The sequence below is a fragment of the Rhinopithecus bieti genome, unplaced genomic scaffold (genome assembly GCF_001698545.2).
Source record: "Rhinopithecus bieti isolate Rb0 unplaced genomic scaffold, ASM169854v2 scaffold_28016, whole genome shotgun sequence".
Lineage (NCBI taxonomy): Eukaryota > Metazoa > Chordata > Mammalia > Primates > Cercopithecidae > Rhinopithecus > Rhinopithecus bieti.
Window position 1 is genome coordinate 1,857,787 of NW_016813202.1, and position 14,017 is coordinate 1,871,803.

The following is a 14,017-nucleotide window of genomic DNA, read 5'->3' on the forward strand; positions in this document are numbered from 1 at the left end:
GTGTCCTTTTTTTTTTTTTTTTTTTTTTTTTTTTGAGACGGAGTCTCACTCTGTCGCCCAGACTGGAGTGCAGTGACACGATCTTGGCTCACTACAATCTCCGCCTCCCAGGTTCAAGTGATTCTCCTGCCTCAGCCTCCCAAGTAGCTGGGATTACAGGCACGTGCCACCACGCCTGGCTAAGTTTTGTATTTTTAGTAGAGATGGTTTCACCATGTTGGTCAGGCTGGTCTCCAACTCCCGACCTCGTGATCCACCCACCTTGGCCTCCCAAAGTGCTGGGATTACAAGCGTGAGCCGCCGCGCCCAGTCCAGATGTCCTTTCTTACAGAGGAAGTAAATCGAACCTTTTGCCTCCAAATAGGACCTTACTCCTAAAGATTCACCTTGAGTTCAACATTCTAAAGCTCTTTATCCTTCCACATTCTAAACATTTTCCTCTTTTAGAGCCCTGTAGCTCAATGAGTGGTTCTAACATTCACCTAGTTGCATAAACCAGGTGTCATTCTTGACATTTATCACTTAGCTCCCCTTTGAATTAAAGTTCGTGTCTTCTTGATTCTACCTCCTGGATAGCTATCATCAAATCGAAACCACTTATTTCCACACTGTTACCGCTCCTCTAATCCAAGCCATTACATTCACCCTGGACTTTAAACTGATCTCTTTGCTCCCACTTTTGTTGCCCTGCCATCTATTCCCCACCCATTACCTTCCAAAAATATAAATCAGGTCATACTACTCCCCCATGTAAAATTCTGTGCAGAGGCTATTTCTTTCAGGGCAAAGATCCACATTCTTATCAGTGCCTCCTGGACACTGTATGACTTTGGTCTGTCTAACTCTCTAGCCTCAAGCCCACACAGTTAGCCAGGCTCTCTTGAATTTCAGTCCAGCAGGTTTTATGTAACATAAAATATTCCTTCCTTTTTGTTTTGATTACATTGAAATTCTCTAATGTACTTCAAAGCCTTTCTACCTCTCTTAATCTTACCTAACTTCATTCTTTTAAGGGGATAATTCATTACCATGATTTTCAGACATTTCAATATGCAGAGATTTGTTTCTAGAAATGCCATGATATTTCCTTTCTTTCTCTTTATATGTGTATGTGTCTTTAGCATTTTGTGTGGAGGTACTTAGCATTATCTAAGTAACTGAAAACAATAGGCTTTGCAAAATCCATCACAGTGTCAATGAAATAATGAGCTTACCCAGTTTTCTCAGCATCAGTTACTCTCTTTTCTATGACTTTTCTATGACTTCTGATTCTGAGTCCCCCTCTGTGACTTGGATCTAACTCTCTGAGATACCTTTCTTGCTTAATTCTTTGAAATACTTCTACAAAAAAAGCTTCACTTTTATCAAAAGCATTTATGATATCTTTTAACATAGATGAACATGACATCGCATTTCCTTGGTCATGAAAGAGAATTCCAAATCAGTGGCCATCTTTTCAAAGTCCTTTTGTGTCATCTATTTACTTATTTATTTAAATCAGTTTACCAAGATTGCATTTGAACTATAGACTTCAACTTTAGCTTAAAACCTTTACCTCTCATGCTCACAGTACTGAATTCACAATATGATACCATCTTGGCTTACCTTACTGAGCCATCGATGGAGGCAGTAAGTACCACTTGTTTTTCTTCTACATAGATTACTTGAATAATTTCCAAAGAATGAGCACGCCAGGAAAGCAGCTGCTTGAATTTCTAGATAGCAACAACAAGGCATATTCCTTGGAATAAGTACATGCTAGTCAAAATGTAATCTTGAACAAAAGCATTTTTCATTGAGCCAGGCTTATGAGTGGACGATGTAGACATCTGTGCTAGATGATTAAGTCCTTGCCTCAGTTAGCTCTTCTCTTGCTTGTTGGGGTACCAGAAGTCCTGTTTTTAAAGACTTATTAATTCATACATCTCCCTGGGAGAGGAAGTATCTTATGTCTCTGGCAATTTATCATGTAACTGAGAATTAGCGATTCGTTTAATTGATGATGAGCAGATGACTAGAGGAAAGACATGCTTTAGGAGAAGGTTGGAGGGGGCCTGAAAGTAAATATAATCAAGAATAGAAGGAAACAGAGCTGGAAGGTAAAAGCTAAAGGGGAGATTGGCAAAAAGACTTTTCCTATGTTCAGATTTTGTCTAGAGATAGAACTGGCTGTTTTGTTCTTTTTGGGGGAGTGTGGGATAGGAGATATATGCTATAAGTAATTAATGAAAAGAATAAAATTCAGCTCATTCTCTTTCAAAAACACCATGAATCATCTGTCACAGGAGTAGAAAAGAAAAAAATCATGAGGCTTGATTGTTTACGTTTCTTCAGGGTGTGGTTATACTCAAGTTTAGGGCCTCTCATGGGCCTCGGGAGACATTCCAAATTGTGTGAACTAGAGTTGTTAACTGGAGAGTTTGCTCTGCAGTCACACCCCCTGTGAATATATTCCCTCTTTATCACTGATAAACCTGGACTAATACCTTACTTTGTCCTGGTTCATTTACCTAGAAGTGTAATGTGATGACAGTCCTGGCAGTTTAGAGTTCTCCTGTGACTCTTCCATTCATTTAGGCTTTAACAAAGGGTAGGCACAATTCCTCCTAAATTTGCAGGCCTTCTGACTAAATTCCCTCTGGTTGTTTTTAGAGAGCCAAAGTAAAATCTGGACTCTCCTATTTCTTTTTTTTTTTTTCTTTTGAGATGGAGGCTCGCTCTGTTGCCAGGCTGCCGTGCAGTGGCGCGATCTCGGCTCACTGCAACCTCTGCCTCCTGGGTTCAAGTGATTCTCCTGCCTCAGCCTCCCGAGTAGCTGTGACTACAGGCGTGTGCCACCATGCCCAGCTAATATTTTTTTTTGTATTTTTAGTAGAGACGGGGTTTCACCATGTTGGCCAGGATGGTCTCAATTTCTTGACCTTGTGATCTGCCTGCCTTAGCCTCCCAAAGTGCTGGGATTGCAGGTGTGAGCCACTGTACCTGATCTATTTCTTATTATCTCAAAGCTATTCAAGAATATCTGGTTATCCAAAGTTTCTTTCTCTGCCTTAGGATGGCATTCTCTAACACAGACTGTTTTTATAGTAAGATACATGTTTTGCTTCATGACCCAGTGAATATATGCATATACTTGCACATGTGTCTGAAACAAGTTTCACAAAAGGATACTTCACCTATGTGAAATGTACATCAATATGATCTATTCTATTCTACTGCATTGCATTCCATTCTCTTCTATTTTTATAAAAATACTGGTTACAACTAATTAAATGATTTCATGACCCCGTAACGGATTGAAACCTGCAATGAGAAACTAAGATTGTCCTTTCTGTATGTGTGTATATATGTAATTATATGTGTGGTGTCTCTTTCTGTGGAGAGGTTTTGACTGTCTTATCTTTTAGAATACCTGTGTACCATGGAGCTTCTTTTTTTATCAGGAATATTGGGAGAGAACACGATTGACCTTTTTTTCTAGCGTGACCTTTTAGGTATTCACTGCAGTTGTAATGTATAGCCGGACCTGGTTTAAGCATTGGTATATGTTGATCTATGTAATAATGAGGCATTTTATAGCCAGGTTCTATGGTTCTGTTGTATATTTATAAATAGGCAGCCATGTACAAATGGTATGATCCCATGATCCCATTGTCTGAATACAGAAAAGGTTGAGATGAAGTTGAATATGAAAGAACTTAAAATAGGTTACTAAAGATTCTCTAATTTTAAATTTGTGAAAATGCTTTAAAATTATTTCTACTATTATTGTAACTCAATATTATTCTATAACTTCGTTTTGAAGACTTTCTCTAAATTTTGAAAGATCTCGGTTGCTAGTTTATAGCAATTCCATTTGCAAAACTGGAGGCTTTGAATGATACTGTATCTGTTGAAATTAATAATACAATAATAATCATCAACAGTAGGATAAAACAGTTACATAACTTCCACCTGTATATGGTTGAAGCGTGCAGTTTGTTTTTGTTCAGCTTACAGCATGTGTTGATTATAAGCGATTTATAGTTACTGGTAAATGAAACTTCATGTTTCCCAAGTTGTTTGAACCTTATTGTTTTCGTTTGATAGCATAAGTATTATATACGGAAAGAGTATTGGGCTAGCAAGCAGAACCCCGGTCCTGGCCCTGACTTCATCACTGTCTGTGTGCCCCTAGGCAAGCTATTCTCTGATTTACCCTCTGCAGGTGGAGATAGTCAAACTAAAGTTGAATACCGAAACCTTAAAAGAGCTAGAATAGATTCTCTGAAACAAAAAGAAAACTCTGTTAATCAAATGAAACAGTATTTGAAATAATAACTATTCTGAGACACTCTGCAAGGAATCAAATCCTAATCAACATAAACCCCTTGTTAATACTTTTGATCCAAAAATGAAATGTATCTATTTAAGCTAATATTTAGCTTTTGATCTGATGTATTAAAGAAAAATACGGCTATGCTAAAATAGCTGTTCCTTGGCATAATATTTTAAAAAATAGAGTAAAATGTGCTTTAATGTTAGGGAGAATTTAGACTAGAAATAAGAAAAAATTTCTTAAATGGTTCTGCCCTAGATTTGCAAGGAAGGTCATGGAATATCTTATAAAGAATACGATATAGAAACTGACTGTGGAGGACTATATAATCTATGAACTCTTTCTAACTCTGGGTTGCTATATAAATTCTCACAAATAAGTCAAAACATGAAGAAGATGTGAAGTGACCAGTGGCTGGCATACTCCCTCTCCCTCACTCACTTCTTCGTCCCTTTTCACCAGCAGACCGTTGCTATTTGTCATGTAGCTCAAATTTCAATAGTATATGTGCCTTGACAACAGAGAGTCTTTTATTTCTATCCTTTATGGTGTCTAGCACAGAAAATGCTCAAAATATGTGCTGACTCATAAATTAAAGTGGAGAACTGAAGTTCTTACCTTTTCATCATGAGGTGGATCCAGGAATGAGCTAATATTGCAAAGGATAACATGTCCTTCTGTATAAAATTTAAACATTGGAATCTTTAATTAGATATCATGTTATCTAAATCAATACTACAGAATCTCAGAAAACAGAAATGAAAGTAGAAATTTCATATTCAAATTTATTTATTTATTTATTTATTTGAGACGGAGCCTCACTCTATAGCCCAGGATGGAGTGCAAAGGCATGATCTTGGCCCACTGCAACCTCTGCCTCCTAGGTGCAAGCAATTCTCCTGCCTCAGCCTCCTGAGTAGCTGAGATTACAGGTGCCTGCCACCATGCCCGGCTAATTTTGTTTGTTTGTTTGTTTGTATTTTTAGTAGAGAAGGGTTTCACCATGTTGGACAGGCTGGTCTTGAACTCCTGACCTCAGACGATCCACCCGCCTTGGCCTCCTAAATCCCTCCCTGGGATTACAGGCATGGGCCTCCGCACCTGGCCCATATTCATTTTTATGTGTAGAAATTATTTTGTTTCTGTCTTGATAAGTCTTAATGAGATTGCTTCACCCACTTAGAGTTCTTTTAGAGATCAGGGTAATGGAAATGAATATACCACCAAACAGAATCCAAACTCTTACAGAGATATTCAGCCTACAATTTAAATGCTAGTTACAAAAACTACATATCAAAGAGCAACAATGACTACACCTCAACGTTTAAACTATTTACACTGCAGGAAAACAAAGGTATAAAAAAGAGTCTTGAAAGAAGCCACATGGAGAAAAAAAATGAGCACAAACATAAGAATGACATCAAACTTCTTATCAGAAGCAATACAAGCAAGAAGAGTGGCGTGAAATATTTAACATGTTGAGAGAAAAAACTGACCAACCTAGAATTCTGTACTTTGCAAAATTAACCTTCAAAAGTAAAGGAGAAATAAAGACTTTCTGAGACAAACAAAAATTGAGAGAATTTGTCACTAATAGGCCTGCCTTTCAAGAAATGTTAAAAGAAGTTGTTCAGAAAAAAAGAAAAATGATATAGGTAAAAAAAACTCAGATCTACATAAAGAAAGTAAGAACATAAGACAAGGAATAACTGAAGATAAAATAAAAACTTTTATTTTTGTTAATCTTAATTGATCTACCAGATAATGGTTTGTTAGAAATAATGACAGCAACAATGTATTTGATAATTATAACTCATAAATACTTGAATGATAGTAATTATACAGGAGATAAAAGACATTAGGAATACTTTGGTATTATAAGATACAAAGTGGAATAATGTTATTTGAAAATAGGCACAGGCTAATTGTGAATATACATTATAAACTCTAGGGCAACCACTAAAAAACGTTTAAAAGGAAGTATAATAAATATGCTAAGAAAGGAGAGAAAATAGATTCACACAAAATGCTCAGTTAAAACCTCAAAAGGCAGAAAAGACTGGAAGACAAAACAGTAATAAAGAGCCAGGGCAACAAATTAAGAATAGTAACAAATATGGTAGATACTAATTCAATTGTGTCAATAATCAATTACTTTAGATGCCAACAATCTAAATACACCAATTAAAACAAAGAGCGTGTCAGAGTGAATTTAAAAACATGACCCAACTATATGTTGTGTATAAAAAACCTACTTTAAATATGGATACAAATAGATTAAAAGCAAAGGAATAGAAAAAGATATACCATGCTAACACTAATCAAAATAAAGCAAGTGTAGCTGTATTAATTTCAGACAGAGCAGACTTCAGAGTGGTAAAACTTATCAGGGATAAACAGAGGGCATTACCTAATGATAAAAGGGTCAATTCTCCAAGAAGATTTGACCATCCTTAATGTATATGCCCCTAATAATAGATATCAACATACTTATAGGACAGAAAGTTGAAATAGATGAATCCATTATTATAGTTGGAGACTGCAACACCCCTCTATCAAAAATGGGCAGGCCAAGCAAGTAGAAAATCATTAACGATATAGTTAAAATCAATGGCACCATCAATAAACTGAATATAATTGACATCTGTAGATTACTTCATACACACACATTCAGAACACACATTCTTCTGAAAATCATGTAGACATTCCTCAAGATAGAGCATGTTCTGGGCCACAGAACGCACCTGAACAACTTTAAAAGAAGAGACATCATACAATGTATGTTTTCAGGCCAGTAGAAACCAGTAACAGAAAGACGACTGGAAAATCCCAAAGTACTTGGAGATTAGGTAGAATATTTCTAAATTCTTTGGGTCAAAGAATAAATCTCAAGGGAAATTTAAAAGTATTTTTTATTAAATAAAGGTGAGACCAGGTATGGTGGCTCATTCCTGTAATCGCAGCACGTTGGGAGGCTGAGGTAGGTGGATCACCTGAGGTCAGGAGTTCGAAACCAGCCTGGCCAACATGGTGAAATCCTGTCTCTACTGAAAATACAAAAATTAGCCAGTTGTGGTATCAGATGCCTGTAATCCCAGCTACTTGGGAGGCTGAGGTTGGAAAATTGCTTGAACTTGGGAGGCGAAGATTGCAGTGAGCCGAGATTGTGCCACTGCACTCCAACCTGGGCAATAGAGCAAGACTGTCTTAATTAAAAAAGAAAAAAAGTGAAATTGCAAGTTATCAAAATTTGTGGTATGCAGTGAGAGCATTGCTAACATGGAAATTTATAGCATTCAATGCATACATTAGAAAGGAAGAAAGATCTAAAGTCAACAATCTAAGCTTCTACTTTAGGAAAATAGAAAAAGAAGTAAGACCTGTCTCTATAGGGAAAAAAAAAAAAGCATACACCTATAGTCTCGACTACTCAGGAGGCTGAGGTGGAAGGATCACTTGCACCCAGGAGTTGGCAGTTACAGTGAACTATGAGCACACCGCTGCACTCCCGCCTGGGCCACAGTCAGACCTTGTCTCTCTGTCTTTTTTTTTTTTTTTAAGGCAACAACTAATGATGTAATGATGCCTGAGGATGTCTGATTTAATCTAGTGAATAGATAGCAGACCTCAAAGAAGTTCTTTTAACATCTACTGAGGCAGAGAAAAAGAAAGCCTAATAGAATCTAGGAGCAGTTCACTTTAGTTACAATGTAGATGAGGATAGATTGGATCCCGAACCCACTCTATTTTTTGGATCACAAGCAGAAACCACAAATTTCAGGATGAGAATTGGCTATATAATAATAAAGTATCCTAGGCATAGGCAAAGAGAGGACTAACCCTAATAGAGGTCCGTGCTGGGAATTCTATAGTTTCAAATTTTAATTCTCTGTATTTGTCAGAAAAGGCTTGCCACATAGTAGGCAAAGTTAATGCAAGAATAAGCAGGCTATTTTTAGAAAGAAACAAAATTTGATCTTAGCTTTCTCTACAAGTTTTCTGTAAAAAGAATTAGTGTCTATATAAATTATACAGATAGATAAGTGAAAATCAGAAGTGTAAGAATATCAGAATGTAAAAGGATTGGTGGTAAGCAAAAACAAACACCAAAAAACTCCAGGAAAACAGGGATAATCTTAAATACCTTAAATTAAATACCTTAAATGCCTTTTTAAAAAACCTTAAAATTTATTTATAATACTATATACAAATGTAGACAATTATTTTCAACAAGGTCCAGATGACTCAATTGACAGTACGAAATGGTTTGTTGTAACTTTTTTATGAAATAAATTTTGAGGCTGGCACGGTGGCTCACACCTGTCATCTCAGCACTTTGGGAGGCCGAGGCAGGTGGATCACTTGAGGTCAGGAGTTCAAGAGCAGCCTGGCCAACATGGCGAAACCCCATCTCTACTAAAATATAAAATTAGCTGGGCATGGTGGTACATGCCTGTAATCCCAGCTACTCGGGAGGCTGAGGCAGGAGGATCGCTTGAATCTAGGAGGCGGGGGTTGCAGTGAGCCAAGATTGCACTACTGCACTCCAGCCTGGGCAACAGAGATAGACTCTGTTTCAAATTGAAAAAAAAAAAAATTAAAACAAATTTTGAAATGAGAAAAATGTTTATAAAAGAGAATATGAAAACTTAATTATGAAAAATAAGTAAATTTGAAATGTAAGCAGTTAAGCAGATCTAATCTAGATGCACATCTTACAATTGCATTAGCAAAACAACAATAAGCAAAGGGGTAGATATGGAGAAAAGAGAAAGTGAAAGGGGGCTAAGCTTTTTGTTTTAACTGAAAATATGCTGTTTTATTCTAATTCTAACTGATTGTTTTGAAAACTTAAAGATAAACACTAGTAAAATAAAAAACTTTTACACATGCATGTGCATTCACATACACACATAATCTTTCAAAGTATAGGAGAGAGGAAAGCAAAGAAAATTTAGGATTAATTCAAACGACAGAAGAGAAGCATGAAGGAAGAATGTAAACAAGAATTTTGTTAGATGAAAGAAGTAAGACTGACCATATTAATTATAATAAATATAAAAAATAAAGTCCCCTACTGAGAAAAAAACATTCATTTTTTTCTCTAATTTATGGCACGACTTCCTTTAATAATTAAGATTAATGCAACATACACTTTCAATGTTAAAAATTAAAACTTTATATTTTTTTCCAAAAAAGTAAGCTACACAGATGGGTAGACACATACCCATTTTAAACACAGAAGAAGGCAATGCCTTGCTCTAAATGGAGAGCTAGGAATGAAACAGGTTCTCCTGACACTTATTTATTCTATTTATTCAGCAGGCTATTCATAACACTTTCTCAGGCTTGAGCATACCTCTTAGCCTCCCTTTTGTCTCAATACATACCATGTATTTTTCCTAAAGTCATTTTTTATATCATGTCAATTATTAACATGCCTGTGGCTGAATATATAAGAGTAATAATGACTCACCCACATTTCCAGCCAGTAGTATCCTCGTACATGAATCAGTATACAGCGATGTCAGAGAGATGGCAGAATATTTTGTGAAAGGTAGCATGTCTTTCAGTAGTCTTCCCTAAATAAAGTAAAATGTAAATAAAACTTTGTCTATGCTAGTAAATCTTATAAAATCTTAATATTGAAATTGACTTTTCTGTGTAAATAATGCATCTCAAGAGTTCTCTCTACTACTGAACCGCGATTCCCCTGTTTGTAATGAAAATCATTTGAAACTATCCATAGGGACTTATTTCCTCAAAATTAAATATTCTAAAGCTGCGAACAACTGTTAATTAGAAGGATCTAGACTCTGAGTATTATAGACTATCTGTACAGTTGGGGTTGTTTTTGCATACCCCATGACCGTTTTTATGCAATTCCTCAGACTTTCTTTCCAATTACATATTTTCTTTTGTTTCTTCTTTTAAATTTAACTCAAGCAGGCATTGACATATTTTCTTTTTAGACATTCTTTTCAGAAGGGAGATACACTTTTAAGTATATGTCAGTTGTTTTAAACAGAAATATTTGCCTTTTCAGAAATATTTATTTTTTAATATTGGTGCAAGACAAAGAATTGTTAAGAGGTTTAAATTCAAACAGGTTGTTTTCCAGTGCTCAGTATAAGCCAGCACTGGGAAAGACTTTCACACGTATTATCTTGCTTAGAGAATAAACATCATCAACTTCAAAGCTTGTGAAGAGTTCAAATATGCTACTCCCTTCCTTAGACTGCTTGGACATACTCTCTTCTCCTATTTCTTTTACTCTTTCATTTCTGTATTAGAAAAATAAAAGGGAGCATTGTTTTTTTTTTTTTTTTTTTTTTTTTTTGAGGCGGAGTCTCGCTCTGTCGCCCAGGCTGGAGTGCAGTGGCGTGATCTCGGCTCACTGCAAGCTCCGCCTCCCAGGTTCACGCCATTCTCCTGCCTCAGCCTCCCGAGTAGCTGGGACTACAGGCGCCCGCCACCGCGCCCGGCTAATTTTTTGTATTTTAGTAGAGATGGGGTTTCACCATGGTCTCGATCTCCTGACCTTGTGATCCGCCCGCCTCGGCCTCCCAAAGTGCTGGGATTACAGGCGTGAGCCACCGCGCCCGGCCGGGAGCATTGTTCTAATACCAAGATCATCTCAAGAAAAGTTATTGTTAGAATACTTTGTATTTTCAAACTAGGGTTTTCACGAATAAGCTAGGATCTACTAGTAGACTTAGAGTTTTATCTGGCAGAAAGCCATGCAGTTCTGTGTTGTTGGATCCCATTATCTGCCACATAAAACAGTTGTGTTTTCTGAGTTTCTCTGTAGAAGGAGCCTTATCACAAGCGAGGTCACCTCCTCTGCTTTTCTAAGGATTTCATTGTCATCATTCTCAGGCTACTCAGGATCATTCCTTTCATCATCTTCTGTCCTCTTAATTCCACCCTAAATCATTTTAAATCTTCTCGTAAATGAAAGTTATGTTTTTCTTTGTAAAATGTTGAAGGACACTCAATATGATGCAATACCTTCTTTCAACTGTCTGGTAAACTAAGAACTTATTGTACACTCAACATTTCAGTGTTCTTGTATTCTTTTACTCTAATACACAAGTCATATCCTCTAATATTATTTAAATATCCAATAAGATATTTAGTGGCATATATTCATAGCTCAATTTGAAAGAAAGATTTGAATATTTTGAATGCAAAATTAATACCCTCAGCTGGGTACAGTGGCTCACACCTGTAATCTTTGGGATGGCCAGCACTTTGGGAGGCCGAGGCTGGCGGATCGCAAGGTCAGGAGTTCGAGACCAGCCTGCCCAACATGATGAAACCCTGTCTCTACTAAAAATACAAAAATTAGCCGGGTGTGGTGGCACCTGCCTATAGCCCCAGCCACTCCAGCCACTTTTGCTTAGGCAAAAGAATTGCTTGAACCCAGGAGGTGGAAGTTGCGGTGAGCCGAGATCATGCCCCTGCACTCCAGCCTGGGCAACAGAGAGAGACTGCGTCTCAAAAACAAAACAAAAGAAAACAAAAACGAATGCCCTCCTCCCCCCAAGTAAAAGAATTACAAGCAGACTCAATAGATTTTTCTAGTAAATCTTCATGCCTTGATTCACCTTTCCTGCTTCTATTAGGGACATAAGGGATGAGACTGAAGCAGTGTGCCGAAGGTGAAGACCTTTCCAGAAATTCCTGACTGTGAGGCTTGCATGACTGGTTGAACATTCTTCTCTCAATACGGGTATCTATCTGTGTGCAGGTTATCTATCCCAGTGTGGGTATCTATCTGTAATGTGTTTGATAGAGAAGTAGAAAGGCTTCCAAAAAGAGGGAGAGATTTGAAATAGCTAAGTTAGCAGTTTTGATGATTTGATCTTTGGAGTTACAAAATCCTTCTCTCGTAAAGTTTGGGTAGCATTATCAATAAACAGGCTGCAAAATCAGCAATTTGGCTAGAAAGTTGAAAAAATATTAAAATTGGATGCCATATGGAAGAACGTTAAGATTCATTTAATGATTCTTTTTATCTTTCCCATTCTTTCCTATTCCTAGACTTGCTGGGTTCCATTACCTCCAGAGTCCACAAGCGGAGGTGTCCGTCCTCATGAGCAGTGACAAGGATAGGTGGCTGGGCTTCTGGTAAATTGGCACTTCCAGGGTGTTTTTTGTCCACTGGCTGTTGTTCTCCCACCATGACATCTGTTTGTTCACCTATTTGAGAAATTAATGAACTATCATGAGGCCAGGCGTGGTGGCTCATGCCTGTAATCCCAGCACTTGGGGAGGCCAAGGCAGGTGGATCACTTGAGATCAGGAGTTGAGATCAGCCTGGCCAACATGGTGAAACCCCGTCTCTACTAAAAATACAAAAATTAGCTGGGTGTGGTGGTGGGCGCCTGTAATCCCAGCTACTTGGGAGGCTGAGGCAGGAGAATTGCTTGAACCCGGGAGGCGGAGGTTGCAGTGAGCTGAGATGGCACCACTGCACTCCAGCCTGGGGGACAGAGTGAGACTCTGTCTCAAAAAAAAGAAAGAGCTATCATGGAATTTGCAATACTTGTAATTCCAAATTTTTATGGAATGTAAAACAGAAGTCAGATAAGAAAATAGCAAAAGCAACATATTATTTTTTTCTTCTTCTTTTTTTTTAACCCAGAGAACTTCAGTCGGGGCAAAGGACAAAAAAAGCGTTAAAAAATTGAATCCTGGATCACTGGAAAAATATAAAAAGCTTATTTTGATCATATTGCAAAAGCTTCTATACTATACATAACAGCTCACACAAGGTATTTATTCATCAATCTTACAATACAGAATGGTGGATAAATGCAGTATAAGTTTTAGAAAAATGGCTGGAGACTAAGAAGTTCGGTAATATTCTGGATTCTTAAAATCTATAATTAGTATTTAAGAAGGTATCATCATAATGAAAATTCTGCCATTTAGACTACTGAATCCTATAGCACCTCAACATTTGGTTCCAAAAAGAATATATATATTCTTTGCATATATATACACACATACACATATGCATATATGTATATGTATGTGGGTATGTGTGTGTATATTATATATACATATATAATGAATATATATGAATATATATAATGCATTCATATATTGAGGAATATATATATTCATAAAAATATTCTGTCACCTAAATGCCCTGTTGCAAAGGAGTTGCTTTATTATAAAGAAGAGAGGTGATTTCATACTGACCTTTAACCTCACTGTCATGTATGCTTTGCTTGCTTCCCTGAATTATGGGAGGAAAAGAGAAAATATTTCTATGACATTGTAAGAAAATGAGGTACACTGGGTGAGTAAATTCTCCAGACAATTGAATTTTCATTTCTAAGCATTAATTTTAAAATTACACTTAAATTTTTTGAAAAAACTGTATTGCAGACATTTTCATGTCCAGAAATAGAGAATTCATAACACAACATTCTTCTAGTGGTTGAGGTACCAGCATAGTAACGTAAGTAATTAAAAATGCCTAATGGCCGGGCTCGGTGGCTCAAGCCTGTAATCCCAGCACTTTGGGAGGCTGAGACGGGCGGATCACGAGGTCAGGAGATCGAGACCATCCTGGCTAACACGGTGAAACCCCGTCTCTACTAAAAAATACAAAAAACTAGCCGGGCGAGGTGGCAGGCGCCTATAGTCCCAGCTACTTGGGAGGCTGAGGCAGGAGAATGGCGT

At 37.2% G+C, this 14,017-nt stretch overlaps 1 protein-coding gene across 1 annotated transcript in view; it reads right to left on the bottom strand.

Annotated features, from left to right (window-relative positions):
* WDR64 (WD repeat domain 64) overlaps window positions 1-14,017 on the bottom strand; it is a gene marked incomplete at its 5' end in the record, with an annotated part of 157,581 nt that overhangs the window by 17,725 nt on the left and 125,839 nt on the right. Inside the window, 5 exons of the mRNA XM_017847770.1 lie at window positions 1,606-1,715; window positions 4,937-4,995; window positions 9,795-9,900; window positions 12,384-12,523; window positions 13,532-13,568. Coding sequence (XP_017703259.1) covers window positions 1,606-1,715; window positions 4,937-4,995; window positions 9,795-9,900; window positions 12,384-12,523; window positions 13,532-13,568 — 452 coding nt within the window. The remainder of the gene's footprint in view (window positions 1-1,605; window positions 1,716-4,936; window positions 4,996-9,794; window positions 9,901-12,383; window positions 12,524-13,531; window positions 13,569-14,017) is intronic.